The 27,678-nt window shown below is 39.1% G+C and overlaps 1 protein-coding gene and 1 long non-coding RNA gene across 2 annotated transcripts; one reads left to right on the forward strand and one right to left on the reverse strand.

Moving 5' to 3' along the window:
* Nucleotides 1-2,588: 2,588 nt before the first annotated feature.
* Nucleotides 2,589-3,417, forward strand: LOC109318273. The gene is made up of 2 exons (XR_002103215.1): nt 2,589-2,849; nt 2,881-3,417. It is a non-coding gene; the product is annotated as an uncharacterized LOC109318273 (long non-coding RNA).
* A 76-nt stretch (nt 3,418-3,493) lies between these two features.
* B4GALT6 (beta-1,4-galactosyltransferase 6) lies at nt 3,494-26,145 on the reverse strand. Its single transcript, XM_019547420.1, has 8 exons — nt 26,033-26,145; nt 25,505-25,618; nt 14,563-14,687; nt 13,361-13,477; nt 11,679-11,866; nt 10,653-10,775; nt 9,576-9,677; nt 3,494-6,855 (listed from the first exon to the last, which is right to left on the reverse strand). The coding sequence occupies exons 1-8, from the start codon at nt 26,130-26,132 to the stop codon at nt 6,708-6,710; spliced, it is 1,017 nt and encodes a 338-aa protein (XP_019402965.1). The 5' UTR covers nt 26,133-26,145; the 3' UTR covers nt 3,494-6,707.
* Between the last annotated feature and the right edge of the window lie 1,533 nt (nt 26,146-27,678).

Consider the following 27,678-nt stretch of genomic DNA (forward strand, 5'->3'; position numbering starts at 1 on the left):
AATGCTTAGAACTTGTATTGCACTCGTCCTATTCAAGCACTAACTTGTTAGCCAACTACCGAGAAGTTTTTGTTTGTTTACTTTTACTGAATCAGTTGCCTTGGGTGAAATCAATACATATTTCTTCCTAAAAAGTTTTCTTTTCTTCTTCTTAAAAATAAAAGGAGTCCTAAAAACACTGGCGTAAGCTTCTAAAAAGTAACATAGTAACTTCAGTCCTGGGATTTTGAGAACATCTTCCTTAAAGCCAATACCTCACATTCTTGCTCACAAAGTGTGAATTAAATATATTTGAACCCTAAAAGCCCCCAAAATACATTCAGTGTGACATGCTAACTGTTAAACCCCATTTATCAATACATTGTTTGAGGCATATCCTGGCAATCATTCAATACCATGGAACTGCAGAGTTCCATTATTTCAAATATGGTGTCACTATGCTATTTTTTTTGTAGGCATGGAAAATGTCAGGCAAGAAACAGGTATCTTCAGTGAAGCACACATCAGCCATTCCACCACATGTAGCAGCACAGTTGACTATGCTCCAGAGATGTCTACAGACTTGGGGCACATCTCCAAGCAGCAGAAAACCCCCTCTTGCAGATGCCCCCCTCCCATGTCAGGAAGCAGAATTCCCTGCAGATTTCCCCATGCAAGTCTGCAAGTGCAGGGACGCAAGAGGATGGTTTGAATAAGCCCCCTCCCTATACCATTTGCAGATGTCCATGGTAAAATCCATGTGCAACGGATTTCTTCCATGTCTGCAAGTGTAGGGAGTGGGAGACCTAGGAACATAAGAATTGCCATTTACTGGGTCAGACCATAGAACCATTGTTTCCCCCTGTCCCCCTCTCACTTGCAGCCTTCAGTATTTGAGGTCTAGGAAGTTCTGATTCAGAGGGTATACCCCTAACTTCTGAGCTCAATAACTAGATGCCCCTTTCCTCCAAAAGTGTATCCAATCCTTTTCTTCAATCTAGCTAAACTGTCAGCTTCACAGCATCTTGTGGCAATGAATTCCATACTTCAACTGTGTGAACAATAACTTGTTTTTGTTAGTTTTCAATGTACTACCTACTAGTTTCATTTCATGACCTTTAGTTCTTTTATTGCAAGGGAGTACGTTTACTATTTTGTAAACCCTTGTATCCCATTGAGCATCTTTTCTAAACCAAATAGGCCTAGCTTCTTTAATCTGTCCTCATACAGAAGCCCCTCTGTATTACTACTCATCCTTTTTATACTTCTCTGTACCTTCTCCAGTTCCTCTATATCCTTTTTGAGGTGTGGGGACTTGCACTTCCCCCTCCAAGCACACACCACAGTTGCAAAGAATTGCTCTGTAAGGTCAGCCTGAGCCAGGGAGAGCAAGGTTTTCTTCTGCCAGCCTGACCAACCCATCTGGCTGAGCACAGAAACATTTTTCCCCCTTTAGCAGACTCAGGGCAGGGTCTGGCTGAGTGGGAAAGCAGGCAGAAGGAACAGATGGCTGGCAGGATAAAGTGGCAAGTCTATTATCACCTTTTGTTGTGCCCCTGATTTTCCTTTCATGTGGCATAACAAAGGGTACAGACATCTATTTGCTCAGCATTTGTGCTCCCCTGAGAAAATTTAAGGTGGCACAAATGAGATATTAGGTAATGTCCATTTCCACCCTCATTCTACAGTTGGAAGGTTAGCACTTACCTACTGATGCAATTAAGTCACAAATGCATGTCTGTAAAAAATCTGTGTATTTATTTTGATACACCTTTTTTCTCTCCTCTTTTATGTCGCTTGTCATGTAAGACTGCAAGTTCTGAGATGCATCATATCTGTCCATCTCTGGTGCATAGTATTACTGGGCTTATACATGATGGGTTCAGGTGGGTTAAACATTTTGAAGGTCTGCCTCAAAACTAAGTTTTTTTAACAAAGAAATCTATTTGCAACTTTAGGCTGAGTTTGACACCCAGTGTCAGCCACTGAATCTCTAAATCAGGTGTCTACACAGTGGTCACCATGAAGCCTGTATTCACTACAAGAAGAGAAGAGAAGAGGCTTCCATAAAGAAATTGCTGCAAATTTAATAATGGCAACAGAACTGTGGGTGAACTGGGATATTTCTATGCTGTTTATAAATTTTTCACCTGTGCACTTAACGAAGAGTTAAAAATGTAACAGGGGCAGAGGTTACTAGAATAATGAGGGGAATAGAGAGCCTCTCTTCTGGGATTAAAAGAGTTTGGCTTGTTAAACAAGGCAGTAAATGTCAAATCAGGAAAACAAAATGTGTACACATGCACTCACAATACCCCAAGAAAAGTCCTATTTCTAGGATAGAGGATGATGAGTTTATGAAACAGATATCTGACATGACTGTCTGCAACAACAGGCCACTGGACTCCGGAGGTTACTTACAGACCTATATTCTTATTCAGCATATTTCAAAGAAAGCTGTACTGTCTCATGCTTAGGCAATAAGATTTGTTAGCACCCACGAAACACAGTATCTTTAGAGAATGCTGCTTCCATTCTCCCGTTAAAGCCCTTAAAGATCTAACAGATGAGGAGTATTACATGATTATATTACATTTCCAACACTTCAATAGAAGTAATTTGTTAATTTATGAACAGTTTAATGATACACAGGTGCTGCATTATAATAGGAGTTAGACACCCGAAGTCAGGGTCAGGGGCTAGTATGTTTTACCTTGTACAGGAATTAATAGTCTCAACCATAAAGATCTTATCAAATGTCACTGTAAAATTAAGAAGCTTCATTTTAGGGGGGTTTTTGTATTGAAAAATAGAATAAAACAAAAAACGGGCCTTAACATGAAACGTATTAACATTTTTATCTGGAAAGGGTTTTATCTGGAAACATTTTCGGGTGGAAAGGGTTTCTACTAGTGTCAAGTTTATTTTGATGCATCCCATCAGCACTAAAGAATCATTACAGGCCTCACACTGTACTACAAACTAGGAAAAAAACAAAACATGAGACTAATCCTGCCCGAATACAGAGTCTGAAAAAGACAAGACCACCACACAATATTTAGAACATTATATTTCATAAAAGACAATGATAAAAAAGTACAAACATTTTCATGAACAAAACAAAAATTTTAAGTATGATAGTACACAGGAAATTCCCAGCATTTGTTTCAGTGCATTTTTCAATAAGCCTGTCTCAGACACCTCTACTAATTAAATAATCTTAAGTACACTTCCTCTTGCTGATATGCAATGTGTCCTTTAATTTTTTTTAATAACTGGCTTGCTTTAATTTACAAGACCAGTATTTTATATTAACCAGAAGAATATAAAAATAGACCTGAAAGATTTAAGGACAAATATTTTGCATTCACTTCTCATTAGAGCTTTTATTTCAAAAAAGGATTATTATATTGTATATTTTTCTATTTTCATTTAAAATATGGCAAGTGGGAAGAATTTTTTAATGAAAAATGTCTTTTAGCATACTGACTGCATTTTTTTAAAAAAAAAAATCCCACCAGTTTTTTGTTGCATTTTTACTTCTTACTTTGCAAGATCCTCTCAGAATCTTGCAAATACCTTTCCTCTCATATTAGTCCATTAAAGAGAGGAGGACACACATTTGATTTGTTGTTTGTCAGGAACTGAACAGCCAGTACATTTGGCTTCTCTATGTTTTACTGTAAATCTGAAAATATCAAAGGAATATGCATGACTGAGCTCTGCACTTCCATTTTTTTTGTTTGAAGGCACCATGTATGTTAAAGTTTGCAACAGAACAGTAGAATTCAGCAGGTAGTTATACTTACTAAGTTTGTTTAACATCAATAAGATGAGAACTTTTTAAGATTTCCTGACAGTGACATTAAAAAGATACCTGAAGAATGTTGGTAAACCTCTTTCAAAGTTTAATGTGTGTTAGTTTTGGGCATAAAGAGTTGGTGTAAGTTCAAATTAAGTTACAATTATGCCTTTAGACCCCCCCCTTTAAATACAATTTCAACTGCATTACATTTTCCTAAAATCATTCATAATTAACTCAATCTAACTTCGTAAAGTTTCACGTCTTCAGCTGAAGCATATTCACATGTATTTTTATTTTTTTTAAATGCACTAGGAGAATTTAAAAAAAAATTGCACATTCATTTCACAGGATGCTTTCCCACATACATGGGTGTGTCAATAAACGCATGCTTCAGAAACAAGGCACAAACCTATACTACCAAAAATGCGTCATAATGAAAGGGTGCTACATTCTGGGGACAGAAGCCAGAAAATACTTCAAAATAAGGAGTCAGGCATTCAAAAATAATTCCGGTTAGCAATCCTGTAGGAAATAAGTTCTGCTGATGTGACATATGCAAACAAGACAATTTTTTCTTTGAGAATATAGATGCTTATACGATATACTAGTTACTTAATTCACAACTATCCATGTGCCCCTCAAAATATTCTATATACTCAGTTATAGAAAAATATATCAAGAGGTAATAAAAGCACTCAAGCATGCATACTTTAAGTGTGTTGTGTTCAACAGCTTTCACGTATGTCAAGTCATTGCTATAGTATATGATGATGACTAGTAAATTTCAAGATCATTCCAACACAATCACGCCTACAGCTTGTTCTCAGCTACATCAAATCAAATCCCTACATTTCAGCAAATTATTTGGAATGTCTCTAAGTGTGCTCATAACTTTCATTAACAAATGGCTAAGAGAGAAACCTGCTACTGGGACTGCCACAGAAGAAAGGGTGCTAATGGTGAATTGATCCTGTGAGGTTCTGCACCATACCATCTGTGATTGTAACTCAAGAAACAAATGTGTATACACAGATTAGTATTTCTTTTTAGGACTCCTATAGAACACCATACTGATAAAGAGTTTATTTTATAGAAATGTCTTTCATTCTTCATGGGAGAGGCAGTCTTTGGTTCCTAAAAGACTAAATGGCTGAGTAAATTGGTAGACCTTGGTTGGTAGCTAACTAATCCATTTTGAATTAAAATAGAAATTAATACAATAGAAATTTAGAATAAAGAAATTCCTAGGTAAATATAGTGCTTCTGAAAGGTATGCCCTTTGGTAGCATAACATTACAGGCAAACCCAGAACAAAGATATTTAACATTATTAAAAAAAACCAAACAAGAAAGCCATACAATAGGCCTCACACACTTAACACTGCAAAAAAAGAGAATTACAGAACATGGTGCTCAACCTCTGGCCTGCGGGACCACATCATCCAGCCCATGGGACTCCTCCCAGCTCTGGAAATTTGGCAACAGGGAAGCAGTGGCAGCATTAATTGCCAAGACTCCAGAGCTGATCCATTGCCAGATCCATGGTTAAACCCAGTGTATACGGCTGAGCTAGTGCACCGCATTACACCAAGGACTGCCCCTGCACACCAACTCACCCCACCATCTGGCTGAGCATCATTGATGGGAAATCTATACTTGGCAGAGCTAAGCACCCTCAACCACACTGGGTTAAGGATACCTAACACAATGTGAGAAGTGCTCAGCACTTCACAGAATTATGCTCTTAAACGATAAAGTATTTAATATACTATTCATGGATTTTTTTCAAAAGTAGTAGGCTCTGGCTTAACTCTGGTCCCAGTGATCTCATCATAGCCAGCGCAATATGGACAGGCTAATACTGTCTAATTTTGAAAAATCTCACCCTGCATGCATTACAAATGTATTTTATTAGTTTAAAATGTAACTTTAATATTTGTCTTCTAATGAAGATACATTTTTGGTTCTTCTGATTCTGGAGGAATAAGTCTTATTCACTAGGTTTAAAAAAAAAAAAAAAAAAAAAAAGGACACTACCAAAATACATATACACCAGAATACATTGTTTTGGGCATTAATATCCCTGACATTGACACTAGTGGCACACGTGGAGACTTAAAGTAGAAGTTCCTGTATATCATGATATGCAACACCCTTAAGATTTGTTCATAATATACATGCAATATGCATAAAATCTTGTTTAGATGGCAAGCGGGGAATCATAAGATTTTACTAGCAATTAGTAAATAAGAGCTGTTTTTTCTAGTAAGTTTACATATGACGTTTGATTCTTCTATATAGATATGCAGGAGGCCTAAAGCTCAAAACTAGTATAACAGTTTACAGTCATAGCTGGCCATCGATTGGTAAGTCCTTCATTTCACACAAGGTATAACCTTTGTTTAAACATACTTACATTTACACTTGTTCTTTCATGCTAATGAAAACATTCCTACTGAATTTGAACAAGAACACAACCAAGTACATACCGAAGCAGAAAATATTACCATATTTACAAGCAATGTAAGCACATTAATTTACATCACATATTTACAAAACAGATTTTTAAAAAGGAAACAAGCATTCAGTTAAATTACATTTGTTGTATAAAAATTACTTGGAAGAGGAGGCTCTCTCAACTTTCAAACGCATTACAGATCTGTTTTCTGCAGTACATATAGTACGAGTAGTTAAGATATGGAGCATGGTGAAACAAGGCTTCAATATTTAGTAGTCCCATGCTGTAAACATCTGAGTAATAGCTGCTGGATTTCTTTTTGCAGAACTATTGTTTAACTCTCCTCCCATCTATCCATCAGCCAAAGTTCAGAAAGACCTCATGTCAGGTCTTTGTAATACAGTGTCTTTGTATTTTCCAGTGTTATACATTTACTCCCATAGCACTGTTTGCCACTCTGCTTCCATCAATAGTCTCTAACTGGAGCAAGTTCTGGTAACAGATTTACAGTTATATTTTTATATAATCTACTAACAAGTATTTTGGGAGTATATACTAAATTGTTCAGCCCATCAATGTACTGGCGTTCTCTGGAATATCTTAGGAGTTTATACCTGTAGAAAGAGGTAAAGGGAGAGAATACAGAAAGGGTTTTTTAAAAGAAACATAAAATAGTTTTGCACCATAGAAATTAAATGCAAGTCATGTAGTTCTCAAGCCACTCTTTTCATTGTTTGTAAACATTTATGATCTCATTCTGGGAGCATCTGGAATTTGTCAAATCAGCTATAATAAGCTTGATTTTATTTTCATTTTTACATATTATATCATTAGTCTCCAACTTTTAAGTAGGAAATCACCTTTTGCATTTAAAAGCAACTCAACATCTACCGTGCGTGCTGCCACCCTCTTCCCCCCACCCAGCGAGTAAGTCTGTGAGGGGGTAGATTGAGGCAGAGGGAAGAAAATTATTTAGGGTGCGCCTCCCCAGTAGGTAAGTCCCACCTGGCCAGGGCCCCACTCAGCTTACCCCTTCTCCTGCCTCTGAGACACTGTCCCTCACCATGGGATCCTTGATTTAGCCCTCGCCCCTTCCCTCCCCCATGGATTGATCTGCTGGGCTGCAGCACGTGCATGCAAGCAGGCACTCAGCCCCCTACCCGAGCCTCAGACTGGCTCCAAAAGGCTCTGAGATCTACTGGTGGATCGAGATTCACTGGTTGGTGACCACTGTATTAGATGCTTGTTGGAGTACATTTCATATTCCTAGGAACAAACTACATTAAGATTAACTGCACATATCAGTATCATGATTGTGATGAGTGCTTCTGATCTCTAATCATTAGACTAAACTAATTTTTAAAAGATTCTAGTTTCTTCACATTTTTCCCTTCACCATCTCAGAGCATTTGCACATATGCTTGCGCCTCAGCACCAGGTGCTTTTAAAAGCACCCAGTACTGTGTCACATGCATTCATATAAATAAATGACGAAATGCATGTCAGCCCTGAGAAAATGGCAGCAGCATGCTTTCGAACTGAAACGCATGAAAAGCTTTTAAGTTCAAAAGTGCACCACCGCCATTTTCTCATCACTGACATGCATTTTGCCATTTATACAAATGCATGTAATGTAGCACCAGGCGTGTCAGCTCATGTGCAGAGCAGACTCAATTAATTGAGTATGCTCTAATGTGCCAGATCTCCAGTATGTCAGGGCAGACAAATGTATGTGTATAAATGCCCTCGGAGTTAAGGTTGTTCAGAGTTAAGATTATTCACATGCCTGCACGGTATATTCCCATATTTCAAAGGTTACCACAGTTACTTGACTCTAAGATGAGGTCTCCCCGCCCCCCACCACCCAAGTCAGCATGGGGAGAAAAGCCTCTGGTCTTAGATTCAAATACAAAGTGTGTGTGTGTGTGTGTGGGTGTGTGTGTGTGGGGGGGGGGGGGCCAGGCAGCTGCTGCAGCTTTGACTCTGCCCTGGAGCCTGAGTCGCGGTCAGAGTCAGACCCGCTACAACTGCCTGCCCCCGTCTGCTTGCCTTCTACAGCTTCTGCTCCCCTCCTCGCCCCCCATCTGCTCCCCCACCTTACTGTCAGGCACAGTTCAGCTCTAGCCCAGGCTGGGTTCCCTCCCAGACATGAAACGCATGGAACTCTGGCCCCTGCCGGGCCAATCAGTAGCACCAATGCTAGTGTGCTCCGCTGCCATGTACTGCACTCCAACCAGGGAATAGAGCCCAAGCAATGTCTGGCAGTACGGGGTGTGCAGGGAAGAGGCAGAGGTTGGGGAGTTGTGGGGGGGTGGGAGGGAAAGAGGCAGAGGCTATGGGAGCTGAAGTGGGAGGCTGCAGGTGGTGGGGGGAGCAGAAAGGTTAGAGGGGGAAGAAGTAGAGGGGGTAGAGGGCAAAGAGTAGCAGTAGGGGAATGTGTGTGTATTTAAAAGACAATCCTCCTATAACTAGACTCTATATCTGAGACATTCTAACCTATTTATAAACTTTCTATATATAAAATCTAATTATCAGGAAGTCCTCTTAAATTCAGGGTCATCTTAGATTTGAGGAACTGTGGTAAGTTTAGCCTCAAGTTAAAACTTCCTGGGTTTACACCACTTACTTTCATGATAATTACATCATCAGTGTTTTACATTTTAAATGACTAGCATGTTCTTCACTTTACTTCTGCTTTAATATAATTTGTCCCTTGGGATTTCATTTTTTAACTTTAATTTTTAAACTAATAATTTAATTCATGAAACAAACAATACACCCAAAAAACAATGTTCCCAAGTACTACTACAAATTGTCTGACAATAACTTTTGGGCCAGATTACTGATCCTTTGATCGTTTCTCATCACTGTGCAGCAACAAATAGTACAGCTCATTTACACTGAATTTACCACTGTTTTGCATGTCTGAAGCAGAACAGAGGATATTAGAGAGTGAAAGAGATGAGAATGAAACAGGGATCTGCATAGGCCAACCACCAGCATGGGAAGGGGAGAGGCAGCAAAGCATTAGATAGGGCTGGAAGCAGAAAGCAGAGCAGGAGACCAGACACGGAGCACAGAGTGGGGAGCAGAAAGCAGTGTGCACATTAGAAGGGGGTCAGTGTGGCACTTGGGAAGGGCAGTGGGCTCATTTGTAACCCTGCCAAAAAGGTTTGCCCCCATTGAGCTAGGGGAAGACGTATAGGTACATCTTTGAAAAAGAAGGGGACTAGGGTTAGCAGAATGAAATGCCAAAGGGAAGCCAAATGTATTTAAGACTTTTTTCTTCCTTAGCTTTTAATCTTATAACATAACATGTTTCCAGTTTTCTTACCTCCCTAAAAACTGGACTTCGCCTCTGTGATGATGAGGAATGGATTTGTACTTTCCCAGATCTCGCTCTGGTCTTGTTACATTGTATCCAGCATAACGAACCCTAGAATACAACAGATAAAGATGTGTATAAAAGAGAAATTTGTAAAAGAAATTAATGTTTTATAGTTTAAGAGAAAAAAATGCATTTGTATCAAAATAAGTGAATTCTTATCTTTACATTTTTCTCAAGCAAATATTGTAATCCTGCCCCAACTACTTTTTATTTAAACTGCAAAGAAGTGCACTACAGTCTGCAATTTTTCTTAGTTTGTTTACTAGAAATTAGATAGTTTCACTCTCCTATAGATGGTCAACTGAACTTTTATTTTATAGAACAGCATGAAATCACTTGAACACTGAGCCTGTGACACGGAAGCAACATATGTTCTAGCTTTTACCCAGATTCTAGAAGGTACTTAACAGTAATAGAAGCAACAAAGGAGGAACTGAAAAACAAAAAGTGGCAAGCTGGTATGTGCACAAAAGAAAAAAGGGGGGAAAAAAAGGGAAGATACCTAATATTCCTGGTACTGTCATCAATGCCATTTCTAAGGAGCATTTTAACATACCAGCACCCCAAAGATAAATGTTTCATACCTATTCTTTAAATTCTATGCTCTGATATTTCTAAAGGGACCCTAGCAGAGAACAAATTTTGAAAAATAATTTAAAAAATTAAATTAGCATCCCTTTTAATTAGTTAGCACTATTCAGTTCCCCCAGGAAATGTCATGTGAGAAGAGATGATCCAATGCAGGAAGTGCAGGCAAGCAACAAATTTCCACTGAAAAAAATCAACAGGAGTTGAGCCCTAATTTCATTAGGTACTTTGTAAAGTCCAGTGCTCATGCAGTCCCATTTAAAAAAAAAAAAAAAAAAAGAATAGCACTAGCTAAGTCAATATGTACTTATCTATCCAAGGACACCTCTGCAAATACTTTTGTTAACTTTAGTCATGTAAACAGTGAAAAAAAAACTGACAGTACTGCATGGATTAAGGAGTTCATGTCTTCCATCTTGTTTTATCAACACTCACCTATTCCAAAGATCATCATCTTCTCCACCCCATCCCCAGAAAGCATTTGGAAATCCATTGATCTTTTTGAATTGTTCTACTGTCAGTCCACTTACACCACCAAAGAATTCATTGTACGGAAGACTGGAAGTGACATGAGGCAAATTATATTGTATTAGTTGAATTTAAGTAAAATCATTTGTACAATGGTTTAATGGGGTGGTGGGGAGAGGCGACAAGTATCTAGAATTAACAAACAGGAACAGGGAAACTGTATTAATTTAAAATGGTACGGGGAAGCAGCAGCACCCATGCCATTACAGCTATACGCTGTCTGAACAGATATGTAGTCTGGAGAGGTTAAGGAATCCAGTTTTAGTCGTATGCAAAATTTCTGCATTAATACATACACTCATGAAAAGATGAGCTGGGTAACATTTTCCCTGGAATTTCTATTACTCTCTCTCCTATTCATACACTAATATTACAAACGATGAGACAACATCTCGGGAGGCACGTACCAGATGAGAACAGAAAAGAGCTAAGACACCAATCCCATTAAAAATTTAGGATGAATGAATCAGATGAATATAAAAGCTGTTTTAGGAGTCATGTCAAAGACTTAAAAAAAAGCAATAGACATTTCTGAGACCTGTATAATTTAAATATCACAAACAGGCAGTGAACACAGAAATGTGCATCCAGAATTATCCTACAACTGGATTTTGCAGAAGTTAGTAAGCACAAATTTGCCTTCAATGCTGTCTATACTATTCAACTCTGCCATAACTTAAAGAGTATTAAAAGGAAGCTGTTTTTCAGCTGACAGTCTCACAAATACTAAGATGGGATTCTTCTGTTCTTCTTTTCATGATATCATCAGTTACCAGTTTGTACAAATCTTTATGGTGAGAAACTGATTTCTCCATTGATTTAAAAATCTCACATTTTTTTACATGGTGCATTACTTTTTGCCATAGATATTCCTGTGTACATTAAAATACATTTATGGGTTTTAAAACAGGATGAACAAGCTGTGTTGCTTACATGTACATGTACTTGTCCAGTTTTGCTGCAAAATGACGTGGCATCTCTCCACATCCATAGTAATTTCGGTCATTTTCAGGTAAATGATCCACGTCATGGAAAATTATACAGTCCCAGACAACATCCTTCATGGCCTCTTTGAAGCCAACATTAAAGAGCATTGCACGATTAAAAGGCTGTGTACCCGTCTTAAACAGGAAAACAAAGGAGGAATTATAAGGGGAAAAAACATTTAGATAGTACTTTATAGATAAACTGGTCCATCTTCTTAAAAATATATTGATACAAAGTGTTTTTCCTCCATCTGATCAGAACACCAGAAAGGGAAGTAGTTATACTAAGTAAAAGAGTCAGTAGGGAAGCTGTGCCCTTAAAAAAGAAAAATGAATTAACTTACATTTTTTAATTAATTTTCTACGCAATATTGCTGAATGTGTACATTACAAGCACTTATACTACAAGGACCATCTACACTTGCCTTCAAACAAAAAAATTACAATTGAGATTTATGTATAAATATGCTGGAGTAATGAGTTTAAGTTAATTGCTAATTGCTAAGGACATTTCTTAAGTTTCAAAACAAAATGTCACTAATCAAAAATCTAACACAAAAGTACAAAGTATTTATGAACGTCAAATAATTAGAAAAAACATATATTGCTACATGTTCACAGTAAGTTAAACTTGAGAGAACACAAGTCCAATCTGACAGAAGCGTATCAATATTTATATTAAAACCTTTATTATTATTATTATTATTATTTTCAACTTAATCTGTTTAAAAAACTCAAAATATGAAGATCAGATTTCTAAAGGCAGAAATATAATCTAGCTTACAATACTTGTTGGTATCTATAAAAGGAAACAATCAAATCAGATCTTTTAAATACCTTTTAAGAGAACCCATTCCCTCACCCTCCTTAATTCCTTTTATTTTGTAGCATGGAAGAACTGAGTATGGCTGCCTTAATAACCAAAGTATCTCATTTTATCAACCAGCCACATAACATGGCTAGTTCTAGCACAAATTTTTCATACTGCTTGACCAAGGTGTCTCAATTCCATTTTAAAGGGCCATCATTATACCCTTAAGGGTTTGCTGTTCATTCCAATTCACTTCTGATTTCTGATGTGACTCCTACTTTATTGTACTAAAAACAACCATTTGTACCATGACTTCTTCCTGAATTTACAAATTCATACGAATGTATGAATTCACTTCATACATTCCAAACTGACAGCCTTTAAACCACAACTATTTTTTGGAAATCACTGACTTTGGAAGAACGAACAACAGAAGTGTAAATCACAGAGCTCTTTTTAGCCCATAAGTTTGAAACCCTTTGCAAAATGGGTTTTTGATTTTATAAATGGAAATATCTTGTTCTTACCAAGACTGTTTCTCTTAATTATCGACTCAGAGGCAATACTAACAACTAGAAACATATCAGTGTATATTTGAAAAATACTGTTGAAAAATGTTGAATGATAGGTTTTAAATAGAAGCTGAGTTGGTTTTTTTTCCTTTCACTCAATGGACTGTAAAAATAACAGGTAATTATTTAGCTTCAGAAGTTGAGATTTCCTCATTTAACTGTGTATTTGTAATACTGGGTCCCTATCAGTGAGAGGATTTTAAAGACCTAACAAGGAATTACAGTTCCAATTAAACAAAATTTCACCTGCTCAACCACATAGAAGGCAAATTCAAGCCGCTGCTTCTGTAACATAGGTATTAAGTGCCGGAAAAAAATTGGAAGATGCTCATGACGATTGCGAAAAGGTATAAGGATTGCCACCTTAAAAAAAAACAAAACCCAAAGTGCAGTGTAAATATTAAGAAGCTTTACAGTTTTTAAAAACTTATTGTAAGATTAAATCTCTTGCAGCTGGCATGGATTTTTCAGTGTTTACTCTTAAAATTATCTCGACTCTTCTACAATATTTTCAATCCTACCAGGGAAACAGCAAAGCAAGCAACTCTCTGCAAGGAAGAATAACTCTCAAGCAAGGAAAATACATAACACCACCATGTATTTTCCTAGTGAACAAAACTACAAATGCATTCACAGTCACAGAAGTTGAGCTCAAGCAATTGGACTGAAGAGTCACCACTGATTAGGAGAATACCTTTTTGTTCTTATGAATGAATTAGTTCCATCAAATATAAAGAAAACTCACGGATCCGAATACAAAAAATGATAGGTTTGTGTTTGCATAGCTCAATGAGTCGACAAATACCAAAGCTTTTTAACTCCTCTGAAGACATGCTTCAGGAGCTAGAATTTTGTGAAAGTTTTTAACTAGGTTGTCCAACTGGCAGCTTGCATGCAGCCTTCAAGAGATTAAATTACGCCCCCTAGGCTCCCATCCAGTTGCTACTCCCTCCACTACTCTGGTTGCAGCAGGAGTTGGGGACTCTAGGCTCCCTCTCCCTGATTTCCCCTTCCTGCCCATGCCCCAGAGGATGTGGTGGTGTGGCACAGCCTGAAGTGCCAAGGAAGCCCACAATTCAGGGTGCCCAAGTAGCATGCTGCAGTGGGGGGAGCCTGTGGCCAGGGAGCTAAGGCCAAGTCAGGAACTTGGGTGCACAGTGCAGCGGGGTAGGAGACAGGGAGCTGCAGTGTACAATGCAGCAGAGAGCTGCCCTGCACATACAGTGCAGTGGGGCAGCATAGGATAAAGTTGGGGGTATAAGAGGGGGCACATGCCTCCTGCTAGTACAGCCCCTGGTCATTGAGAAGTTGGACAGCATTGCTTTAATAACAATCATTGAAGCTTCAATTCTAAACTAATAAAAGAATAGATATTTGTAGTTTTCATATATTCTTACTAAGAGGAATACAATTAGTAGAAAGAAGATCAGTAAGGAATTTTGTTTTACCTTCCATCGTGGTTTACAGTCTTTTGGTTTCCAGTGACCACCAGGTTTAATGTCTAAATCCTTTGAAAACCCTTGCTGAATTTCATCAAAACTAATTTCGCTCATATTGACATTGATAAAGCCTCCTAATGTAGCAAAAAATGAAAGAATTTTTTTTAGTTAAGATTCAACTCTGTAAAATTCACTATAACTGTTTCCTAAATGATTTGGTTATTTTTGTTATGAATTAGTAATAAACCCTAGTTTTCTACCATTTCTTAAAAATAGCAAATATTCAGAAAGAACGGATTTTAATCTTTCCCATAGAAATATAAAAAAAAGTTATCTGATAAAGCATGTTAAAAATCTTGTGGCTTCATTTTCAAAGAATACCAAATTATAAAAACACAAATTAAAGCTGCTCGTCTATTCTTTATATTTTCTCATCTATTCTTTCTACTCAAAGGGTGAGAGTCATTTAAACTGGTTGTGAATGTCTCCTCAAAAATCAAACCAAATCAGTTGCAAATGATTGCTTAACCTAATATATGTCATCAAAATGACTGAACTGACACCTTTCAGGTGCCTTTTTTGCTCCCTTAATAGTTATTCCAGGTGTAAAAATGTGTTAAAAAGATAACCAAATGTTCCAAGTACAGAAGGATAGGTAAGAAGAAATCCGCTTAATTTACAGCAAAAAGATTTAGTTTGGGGATCTTTTCAACTGTTAGGGTGATGAAACACTGGAACAAATTCTAGGGAAGTAGTAAGTCTAAGTCATGGAATGTTTATAATAACGTGTTGGACAAACATCTGCAGGGGATGGTCTAGATCAGGGGAGGCCAAGCTGGGGAACACCTGCTGCAATTAACCTGGACAACTTCCATGTGTGGCACACAGCAGATACGAGAAGGAACAGGCACAACAGGAAATAGGGTAGGAGTGGGAAAAACAACATCAGATCAGGCAAAGAAAGGGGTACAGAATCGCACTCAGCAAGGGTGAAGAACTAATTTGTGGCACTCCTGTCAAAATGGTTGGCAGCCCCCATCTATCTAGATATATTTGGGGCTGCCCCAGTTCAGGACTCTGTCAAATGATCTTTTAAGGCAGGGAAAAGTGAGGGGGTGGGGGGGGTGTTAGCCTCTCGGCAGACTTGCCACAAATTAGCCCTGTACCCCTTCAAGTGCTAGTAGCTGAGGTCTGCAAATTTCCATGAGTTTTAAAGGAGCACATAGGTGGTGCATCTGTCATGGGCTACACATTCTCAGATTAAAATCATGTAAGTCAAGAAACGGGGAACTCCAATAAAAAGGCATCACAAGATTCTTGATTCAAAGAAAATAGCTCCATTCACTGGCTCCATCAAAAATATTTACATCTTATCACCTCACAATCAACTGCAAAAGTAGTTTGGTTTAAAAGCAACATAAGAGATGATACACATCAAAACGGAATAACTGAAAATCAAAAAACCAGATTCTGGAATTCTTATGTTGAAAAGCAACTTATTTCATGAATAATCTCACTGAAATCAGTAGGGCTATTTAATGGGCTCACTTGCAGGCCAATGGCTTAGCCAAAACAAAACACTGCAAACACAATGCATAATACTCTTACTATTGATGTTGTCTTACCCAACAGTTATTCTATATGGTATGGTATTCTATATCCCATATGGTATTGCATCCCACTCCCAATGTGACAGTCCTGGCTGGGCAAGGTGCACCTCCTAAAGCTGGAAGCTCCATCACCCAATGGTTCCCAGCCACAGGAGAGACCCTACTACATGTGCATCTTAAAGCTGGATAGCAGCCACCTATAAAGTCTGTACACATTTTCAAAGTCTAGCTGTAAAGTTGGTTGGACCTATCCATGGCATGATAGGTACTTTGTACATGTAGATTTGTTTTAGTTAACTGCACAATACCTGTAACATGTAGACAGGGCCCAAGCTATCTACAACATCATTGCTATCAAGATGACTATCCATGTGTGAGAGGTATAGCTGTGCTGGTCCAACATAAAGAACCTCAGGTAATGGTATAAACAAACCAGAGATACTAGCCAGTAATTGTATACTGGCCATGCCAGAGCTCTTTATAATGGAGCGCTAGGTAGGATTTTGTTTGCAGATATCAGCACTGAGCTGTATTTCATGGCCAACTCCCACACTGTCCCAAATGAGACCTGTATCAGTTGTGCAGAGGACTCTGAAGGATGGCAAGTTCCAAAAAATCGGGACCTGTCTGATAGCCACAAGGCATTTGCATCTGCATTACAAAAAAAGATATGGAGGCCCCTCAGACGTCGTATACTACCTACCTTAGGCCAATCTCTCCTGTCCTGAAATAAGTTCCATCAGTAGTGGAGATGTAAGTGTGGTAAGTACATACACTTCTTGGATCTACTTGTGTTTTGCTACTGTGCCAGGGTGCCACTCTTGAGTGAATATTAGCAAATATTTCTTCCATGAGCCCCACTATCCCTTTTCCCCCTGAACAGGACAACTGCCAAACTTTGCATGTAAAGTCCCGTTCCCCCATGCATTCTATAAAGACACATCCTGGAAACAAACCATGGTGCATGCAACTCCCCCTTTTCAAGGTTCAAACTCAGAGACACATTTCACGTGGCAATTGACTTTGCTATTGAAAACTTATAAGACTCCAAGCACAATAAAGAACAGCAAAATACAGCATTCCCCTTTGTTCCAGTAAATACAAAAGAAACAAATGCTGAATCGTGCTTGAATGCAACACTGCCAACCCTTCACCTTAACAAGCTCCAAAAATAGTTATTTCAAACTATACTATACTTTAAGCTGGGGTCAGCACCATTTTGTAGTTGGGGAAGCTTAATACTGCTTAGCTTTGCAGCAGCCTCAGTCACTGCCCTGGCATCTGACCTTTCCCCGTACTGTGAAAAGTTTCCCCCCAGCCTATTCTATGTGACAGATGCATTTGCTGAACATAATGCACCCACTGGAGAATGCACCATTCTAGGATTAACAGCATGCAAAATACTAGAATTTTTTGCCACCTCAATTATATCTGTATAAATAGGGAATGATGATGATGTAGCCCAGCTCTGGGGCAGGTAGAAAACTTGAACCCAATCATACATTAAAAAAAATTCTTTATTTTGCATTTACACAACACCTGAAAATGATCTCCAACTATTTTCTGAGGAAGTAGTTGAAAGGTAGATTCTGTGAACTTTATGACAAAAATTCAGCAAGCTACCCCTGTTCTGCAAAACAGATCAACAAATGCCTAACTTTAACCATCAACTTAAGACCACCTTATTTGTCTACTTATACTCTTAAGTTGTCCTGGATCCTGACTCCTGACATCAGGCAGGACAAATTGTCCCCAGCTGGTCCTAGTTACCCAAGTGGGCCTGAGTGCCAGTGGCCTCACTACTCCCACGAAGCTAGCCCCAGTTGCCTGCATGAATGTCTGCTACTCATAAGCACCAGCCCTTTTGCTACATCAGTAGTGGAGATGTAAGTGTGGTAAGCAGCGGTTCCCAAACTGTCGGTTGTGACCCCAAATGGGGGCGCCACATCAGCAGAAGGGGTTGCGGAAGTGGGAGGCTGCAGATTAGGTGTGAGAAGCATGCTGAGGAAATGGGACCAGGCTGATCTATAGCCTTGGGCTTCTAACTCCATGTTTTTAGTATCCAACCCCTACCTTTGATCCCCAGTTTCCCAGTCCCTAGATCATACTTGTTAGCTTCCTGATTTCATCCTTGTTCCTTTCACCTGCCTGTCTGTTCCTGACTCAAGACTCCCACCCAAACTGCTTTGCTTCCAGATTGTCTTGAGGGGTTCTCGAACCCTTTTGCTTCCAGACTCGAGCCTAGACCCCTGTCCTGACAGGAAGCGCCTAGCTTCACATGGCAATTGCCCATGTCCCTGTCCTATACAACTACAGCTGCCTGTTCTAGACCAGATCCCTGCTTCTTGTCCCTAACCCCTTTTGGATCATGGCTCTACCCAGGCTGACTGCCTACCATCCTCATCTTGTACAAAACTCAGCCTCCTGACCCCCTGTTCCCTGATCCCTTAACTCTAGTTGGGATCCTTGCTTCCCTGACCTTGTCTGCTCCTGATCCCTTGGGTTGTGACCTTCTAAGATTGAGCCCTGACTGCCCACATAGTGGCTGTACCCCTGACAGAAGTGAACAGCAAGCCACCTTGACATTTTTTTTGAGGAAATTCTTTAAAAAAAAATGGGACCAATTTCTGTATTCTGGTGATCATCTATTAAAAATATAATCTCACTCTGCATTTTGGAATTGCTGGACTTGGTACACAGGTTATTCTATGAAAATTATGATGTTCTAAAAATGTAAAACTGGAAAAACATAAGAAAAGATAACAGTAATATTTTGACAAGCTACAGAACAACTGTTATGAGTCGCTGAAAGTCTGTGTACCTCTATGAATTTAAATTAGTTAAAATAATTAAAGGAAATCAACTTTAACAGTAACTTAAATTAAAATGCATTTGTAATACTGACAGAGCAAGTCAAAACTAAATTAATGGAATTAAAAAAAAAGGGGGGGGGAATTTTTTCCACCATGCCTGAACCAATCAAAGCAAGCTCTGACTTGCTAAACTTGTCACCTTCTCTACTTGTATAAATTAGTCCTATAATACACAATTATATAAAAAAAAAATTCTGCCCCCCCACAAATAGTTAACTATCTAGTATTGTGATTGCCTGTCAGATGCTCCATTTGATATTGTACGGATATAAAGGAATTTAATATACTACTACATAATTATCAGGGATCTGGATTTTCCATTTGCTGCAGAAAAATGTAGATTTTTTCATTTAAAGGAGAAAATGGCAGGAAACCACACATTTCCCCTTGCAGGCTGGCAGCCTTCCAGCCTTCAAGGTGATGCTTGGGGCTGGGGAGAAACAACTGGAGGAAGGGGGTGCTACATGCATGTGTGGCCATGCACACATGACCAGCATATGTCCAGGCAGGGTGGCGGGAGCAGCCGCAGCAGCTGGAGACAGGCAAGTCTATGGGGGGCAAGGGCTGGAGGACCAGACCCTGGGGACTGGTCTGGAGAGCTGTGGGACACGAGTGTGCGTGTGTGTGTGGAGGGGATGGGGGGGACAGGCACAGCTGGACCCATCTTGGTGAACAAAGGGAGATCGGGGAGCTCTGATTTTCCAAAAGAAAAAAAAAAAAAAAAGAAAAGAAAACTGCAAAATATATAGGTATTTCAAATTTATTTCATTACAGTGATTGAGGCACTGGTAGGCTTCCAAATTGTTTTAACATTATAAATACATCAATAAGGCATTGTGTTCACTAGATACCAATATATATCATGGCATTTCATTTTAATGGCAGAAAAATGTGGCTTTTGCAGTTTTTAATCAGAGAATCTAGGATTTTTAAATAGAGAAAACCAGGATCCCTGACAATTATTTAATGGAACAGTTGCTCACTTTGAATGCAAGGCTGTATATAACAAGAGTTATTAAAAAAAAAGGTAAGGTTTTAGTTTGGGAGACAAATTGGGAATTGTGTAAGGTAGCTTCTGTTCTTACAGACCATAGAGATCTCTCTTATAAACTATAATTTTAATTAAAACGGACAAATTTTAAGTAGCGGCAACATGACTGAAAACCACAGTACTTTTCTATGGTATAGTAGCTGACTGCATTGACAAACAGCATACTGCCTCTTTTAGAAACATTCTACTGTGCAGCTGAATTACAGTTAATAGTCAACTGCATGTAACAAGTTAGAACATTTTAAAATTAAAAGGAAGCATTTTAAGTGACATATCCATCTTGATACCTGTACTATTCTTGCTGGGTAATCATTTTTCAATTATAGGAGCCTTAGAAGGATAGCAATTAGAAGTTTTGTTTCGTTTTTTAACCACATGCCACAACTTTATGAAAAATGCAATGTAAAATCTTCCCTAAAACCAAACTATCCTGGCGGTTCTGAAAGGCAGTGCAAAGCCAACCACTCCAAGGAGTCATTTTTACTTCCCCAATTTCTAATGTTTAAATCCAAAGAATCCTAAAGCTTCCTGGTCTTTCTGCATTTTTTACATGCCCAAGGAAGGTCAGAGCCCTGTACAGAAGCACCAGGCCCTGTATAAGTGCCAAAGCCTCCAAACAAATTGAACTTCCTTCTCTTGAAGATGGCCTGATGCCAAATTTTCTGGAGAGCTGCATTACTGTAATTCTAGAGCAGAAGACTGAACTACAATTCCAATTATGTTTTCATTCTTGAGAAGTCTCAAACACTCGATAAATAATAATTTTAGGACTGTATACAACTATACTTTATAGACTACTTTGAGTCCAGGATGTGGTAGCTAGTCACATCACACTGTGCCAACAAATCCTGTTTCCCACAAGTAAGGTTAAGTGTGTTGAATTAGAAATGCTCTGAGTTAGAAAGCTTTGGATTTTTAAGAAAAGCCAAAAGCTGCAAAGAAGATTATGGAGACCTTAAAGGGTATTTACAGGTCACAGACTCCAGAGTGGTGAAAAAACGCAGAAAGGGCGGCCCAGATTTTTGTCTAGATAGCTCTACGTCTCTTGTAATACTGAATAATAATGTCTTAGACTCTTCTATTAAGACTGTGTCCGTTTTACTGTTGTATACCTCTAACGTGGTAACCATAAGACCCAGACCTAACTTAACACTCAAGTTCTGAGAGGTGTGTTTAGACAGTAACAGATTTGAAAGGTCTGCATTAATGCTCATGGCAGAAGGGAGTCTAGACACCTAAGGGGTAGTGCCTGGTTCAGACTCTAGAGGATCAAAGCACTTAGGGTCAAGTGAAATTAACAGCTGTGTCTGGCCAGAACTATTTGCAATATCATCAAAACCAGAATCTACACTACATCTCTGCAGTATCAGAAGATAATTTCCATTTTCCTCTAAACCACATGTAGTTTCATATATATATTCTGAGAATTAACTCCTTTTCCCTTCTTAGATTACTGGCAGATAGTTTCCTACTGTCATAAATCTTGTTTTATGATGTGCCAAAGAATTTTAGAATGAAGGAATCTGCAGCCTACCAAGACTGGGATTATAGCAGCAGCATTCAAAGGGATAATACAATTTGTTTTGGCAAATTAGGTTCTTGCCAAAAAATCTAGTTTTAGTGAATTTGATTTCTATTCCATTCAACTCTGTCAGCCCTGCATCAAGTCCAAAGGTGAAGGGAGGGAGGCATAGTCTGACATTTTCTTCCTGTTCTCAGTTGACATGTTACAATCTTGTTTGATTACATATAGTTTAAACAGAAGTAGTTTTAAACAAAAACTGAAAAATGTGAGTCACAAATTCAGTTTATAAAAGCTGCTATGAGGGAAACATGAGACTAACAAAGAAATAACAAGATTGAGAAATATTTAGGATTTCTAAAAACACATTTCAAAAAACAGGGCCATGAAAAATTTCAGAAGCCTTGCAGTAAGTTCTGTATAAAGTCTGATAAGGCTCGGACTTTGGCCTAACAATAAAAGTGAATAAGATTCAGGCTCTGCAGACATTATGGTACTGATCACATAATTAACAATCTTGAATTATACATATGCCCTCAAAGTGGCAGGATGAAGATTATGCATACGTTTTCTCAGATTCCTCAAACATATATTTCATACTGCAACCTGAAATCCTTCTGTAAAGTAACTTTTCACATGGAATACATTTTAGCAATGATTTAATATGTGCTATATCCAGAATGATACTGGCAACCAAAAGAGGGAGGAGAAGAATACACTTCTTTCAGCCTAGGATGTCAAGGGGAATCCACTGGAAAGGAAGGCAGCCTATTGAAATACTAGTAACTTGAACTTTGAAAGTAGCAGCTATTACCTCAAGGTGGAAATAATTTTGGGATTGGAAAGGCCTCTCATGAACTGGACAGCAAAAGCTGGGGAAAAAACAGAGAAAAGCTTTGGAGCCAAAAGTACGACAACCTAGAGGTATGTCCCACACAGGCTGAATTTCTTCTTCTTCCAAGTAACTTGCCCTCCATCCATCACAGTAATCAACACTAGACAAACAGGGAAAAGACAGGAACTTTGTTTGCAAGTTGTCAAAAAGCTAGCATCCAGAGAATGAGTTGTGGGCAAGAAAGAAATACCAACACCGAGACTGGAACCAGCCATTTGAAGCAGATGGTGGCCTAATAAGTAATGCTGATGTGATCTACAGCCTGGCTCAGTAACTCTCTCCCTTCCATGTGGAGTCTATGTACACCTTTTATGTACACCTGAAATGGCAGAGTGGTATGCCACCATTCAAAAAGAAATAGCAGAGAAAACCACTAGTTTTTCTAAACCTGGCAGGATTGGATTCTAATAAACTGAAAAAGAAGCCATGCCAACACAAACAAGGGCTGTCCTAAAAGACACAAGAAAGAGGCAGGAGAGTTTGGGCTCCCCTTTCTTAGGGATGCATTTTAAAGTCAAATTAGACCAGAATGGATTTCGCTTCTAAATGCCAAGCTTAAGCGATCATGATTTGGGAATGAAAGGAGATAGGACCATGCAATTCCCCTGCACAGAATCAGAACAGAAATGCTCCTAAGTCAAACAGGCAAGACTGCTTTTTTACTTGACATTACTGTGTTTTGATGAAAAAAAAAAAAAAACAACCCTTGTTTCAAGCAAACTCGACCAACTACTTTGCTGAAGACTGCCTGAAACTGACCTGGAAATGATCCTGGATACCTTAGCTGCTCAAGGAGTCAAGCACCAAAGGTTTGAGTGCAAAGCTAAATTCCAACAAAGTTTTCAAGAGCTAAATACCAGTTTAAAGTGTTTCTGAATTGTCTTCCAAACCAGCAGAAATATTTTAAATTTCTATTATTTAAACATTAAACACTTGGCTACTAAGAATTCCTCAAAGCATCCAATTCAGTATAGACATCATTCAGAAAGTTACTACGTCTAGAGATATGCTCCTTTACTCTAGGCATTGTTTCTATTTGTGGGTACAAAAGCAAAAAAACATTTCACACAGAACATTTGTATCAAACATTAGGTATTGAAAATGAAGTTAAAGAGCTACAATCTTAGAAAGCCGGGGCGTAAAACTCACCCAAGGCACTGGGCTGGACCTGGACTGCAGGGACTTTCTCTGGCCAAATCTGTGGGGCCAGCAGTTACAGCACTGGGGCTGCATCTGGGTGGCAGCGTGGGGCTGGGGCTGGGTGGTAGTGTAGGCCTGGGGACAAGCAGCAATGGGGTGCTGCATTTAGGCAGCAGCATAGGTCTCTGGCCAGGCATGACAGTGGACTCAGGGGCATGTGATGGCATGAAGCTCTGACTGGACAACAGGTGTAGTCAGGGATGTGCAGCAGCATGAGGCTCTGGAAGCACAGCAGTGTGGAGATGAGGGCATGATGTGGCTCAGGGTAGGTGGCATGCAGCTATGTGGGGCTTTCCCTGGAAAACAGCACAGAGCAGGAAGTATGGCAGTGCAGGGCTGCATCCAAGCAGCAGCACAGGTCTGACTGCATGTAGCAATAGCAGGCTATGTTCAGGCAGCAGTGCAGAGCTCGGTGGTTGCCAATGAACCCCAAGAACCCCAAGTTCTGCAATAGGCTATGTCCCCAAACTTCCAGTAGTCCACCAGACAACCAGCACACCGCATGAAATAAATCTGGAGGCTGGATCTGGCCTGCAGGCCATATATTTGATGCCTCTGAAAAAGTTTTGGGTTATCATGATGGCTAGAAAATGATATTTAGAAATCCACTTTTAGAAATTGGCTTGCATTAGTACAATGGTCCTTGCAAACTGCAAAGGTTAATTGGTTTCTAAAGTCTGTTTGCGGCAAAGATTCATGTTCTCAGCCTTTAAAGCAGAAAGTGGGTATATCTACATGAGACACTGACTGCACAGTAGCACATCACAGCACGAACAGTGCTAATATGCTACTGCCCAGCTCTATTCAACTACTATGCAGTAGCATTCCCTAAAAGAATTACTGAGCAGTAGCAGTAGTACTGAGCAGTAACTATGGTCAATACAAGTAGTAAATAAATGTGTAGTAACGACTGCAGTAGCAGCTGCAGTAACAACTGTGCACTAGAGTCTCGTAGCCCACCGTGTCCAAAGCTAGCCAAAAAACAGGCATATACATCCTGGGAAATTGAAAACATGGCACAGCACAGTGTTCCCTGAAAACTCATAACAACATAGGAAATTGCAGATTTAGCATCAGGTCACAGTGACCAATTGTAAAGCCCCTGGGATTTCCAATTCTTGTGGGCTGACCAAATTAGGAGGCCAGAAATGACCAAATTAAGATGTATGCATGCAGTATGTTTGAGAAACAAAGAATCATATTCACAACACAGAACACGGACAGTATGACAACCATAGGGCAACCAATCAATGGTACCCAGAAATGAAGAGTCATCAGGAGAAAAAACACAAAAGGGATTTTCAGAACAGCAAGGGTATCCCAAGGCCACTGTAGACAGAGGGAGCACTACTGGCCTGTCTTGCCCACCCTGCTGGGCGGCCCTCAGCCTTCAAGAATGGTGGTGTTCAAGCAAGAATCACAGGGTGGTGCTCAGCCGTAGACATACCAGCCGGACATACCATCTCCCTTCCATCTCCCTGCAATGCCCTAAAACTGGTAAATAAAGGGTATTGTATTGGGTGATCATTTTGTTTTGCCTGCATTACTCTTATGTTCTGTCACTGTGCATCAATAAAATTTGCCTATTATCAAATGGAAGGAGTTTTGATTAACTGTGCTTGCCAAAACAAGGTAACAGGACCAGGTTGTAAATCTAGTGCCAACATACTACACTAGGTATCACTAACTGCATCCAGGTTTGTTTGATCACTAAGTTTGATTTAATTTTTTCTGTTCTGGTTTAAAGAAAACATAATTTAATAGTTGAGGGCATGAATTAGGTTGACATTAAAAACTTACTCATATAAGGCAGCTTTTCTGGACAAGGCTGGTAAGGGGAATATGTGAAGTTTTCTGGAAGGTACACTGTTGTTTGAGCAAGGTAATCACTGGAATTGTTGCCTTCAGGATAATCTTAAAAAGAAAAAAAAAGTTATACTTGTAAAAGTCAGTTGCCCAATTCTATCTTTCTATCCCTCCATCCACCCATCCATTGGCAACTCTTATTTTGCTGTAACTGCATATATTTTATGTATATAAAAGCTGGAAGTAATCAAAGGATATTCGTGTAGCATAATAAGAACGATCTTCAAATTCAGATCTACTTGCCACAGCTATTGACAGATATATTTATTTAAAAAAAAAAAAAAAAAAGTGTAGTAGAACGGCCCTTTGTAAACAATGACAATTTTCCCCTACCCAATACCCAACTGAAGATGGGGGGGAAAAGAGATGGCCTTGAAACCAGAATTTGTAAATGCATTTATAAACAAATTCTGTTATTTTTATTAATGGCATATGATTTTTTCTAGAAAAATAAATTCTTACCTGTGCCATTCAGCGTAGTATTTTTATTAGTGTACAATCTTATCATATGTCCTATTGTTTTCACATTCTCTCTCAGCATTATACCTCGGGCTTGTACCATAAAGAGATAGGTATTTGCTGTTAAAAGAAAATGAATTTCAAACTGAAAATTATTTAACTACTTTAATCTTTTTTAATATTTATCAAGTTCTGTTTTCTAATATTGATTTAATTACAACTGACTTCAAAGTTAGTTTACAAAAACCAGCGATTAGATTCACAAAGAGAATAAAGATGAAAGGAAAACATCTGGATTCAAATTTCAAAGTTTACCTGAAGGGCAAAATATATTTTGAATTCTTAACTTAATAAATTAGATTGGCACCATTTCTTTGCCCACCACCCTTCTACAAAACCTAAGATATACCATTAATACTCCAAATAACTCATTAAGTTGTATGTATACACATATGTAGCCATACACTACTCTCTATATATTAAAACCAATCAATGCAAATACATATATCCATCTACATACACGGCCAGAAGAAAGGACTGTTTAGCAATCCTCAAAGCATTGGCACTCAATAAGCGTGAAAGGGCTTAAGAGGAATTATGACAGAGTAAAATAACATGCTACACTCAGTATTAAGTGATAGCATAAAAAATTGTTTCAATTCAATACTCAAAAGCCTAAACCAGTCCAAACAGAGGGTATGGACAGGCATTATATTTCTAATGTCACCTTTCTCACTAGAAACTGCAAGAGTACAGGTGTTCTTGCAATTTCTCCCGCAGGAAACTTGTTGCATCTGAGAGAAAGATCTTCCTCTTTCAACAGGAAAGATATTGCCTACGCAGGAGTTTCTTGCTCAACCAGAGACTGTTTGCTTCCATGGCACCTGACTCCTCTCAGGGACCAGAAGGCCCAGGCTGGGGAACACACAAGAAGTGACAGCAGTTTGATTTGTCCCATGAAGCAGCAGGGAAAGACTACCTTTGTTTTCCTCAGACCAGGTTGACCCAGTCGAGTGCTCTGTGCCCCCAGTAGAGACAGAGCCAGAGCAGCTTCAAAGGCAAGCATGTGTGGGGAGAGGGAAAGCACCAGGAGGAGGACAAGTGGTAGCAGTGGGAAGGCACTAGGGCAGGGGTGGGCAAAATGCAGCCTGCCAGGCCATTCTATCCGGTCCACAGGGCCCCTAAAAAATTTAGTAAATTAATATATATCTGCCCCTGGCTGGCTGTCATACGGCCTTCAATGGCTTGCCAAAACTCAGTAAGTGGCCCTCCACCCAAAATAATTGCCTGCCCCTGCACTAAGGAGAGGTGAGACAAAGCAGGCAGCAGCAGTTGTGGGGGGAGGAAGGAAAGACAACAGGAATGTCCACCAGCCACTGCTTTCCCTGTGGCAGTAGCAGGGGGAAGGAATTCAAGAGAACCGTGCAATAACTAGATTCTAGACATGGGAAGTTAAAACAAATTTGTAATTTTCCACGTCTTAAACTAATAATTGGGAGGTCGTCTTAACTTAGTAGTCACCTTGGATTCAGGTAAATATGGTATCATCTCTTTTCACATTCTAATGAAGACCAAATTTTAAAATCTAAAGGCTATAACCCTGAGCATCCTGAACACATCCTGAACATTAACATACACAACTTTTACTG

Source organism: Crocodylus porosus, unplaced genomic scaffold (genome assembly GCF_001723895.1).
Source record: "Crocodylus porosus isolate Cpor-Errol unplaced genomic scaffold, CroPor_comp1, whole genome shotgun sequence".
NCBI classification, from domain to species: Eukaryota; Metazoa; Chordata; order Crocodylia; family Crocodylidae; genus Crocodylus; species Crocodylus porosus.

What these genes read in the sequence shown, in the direction of transcription:
- B4GALT6 (XM_019547420.1), bottom strand. Translation starts at nt 26,132, where the DNA reads ATGGTACAAGCCCGAGGTATAATGCTGAGAGAGAATGTGAAAACAATA. An exon ending in GATGATGATCTTTGGAATAG is followed by an intron (nt 9,678 to 10,652) that starts GTGAGTGTTGAT and finishes GTTGTATTCTAG; the next exon opens with GGTTCGTTATGCTGGATACA. An exon ending in GAAGTCCAGTTTTTAGGGAG is followed by an intron (nt 6,856 to 9,575) that starts GTAAGAAAACTG and finishes CTCTTTCTACAG; the next exon opens with GTATAAACTCCTAAGATATT.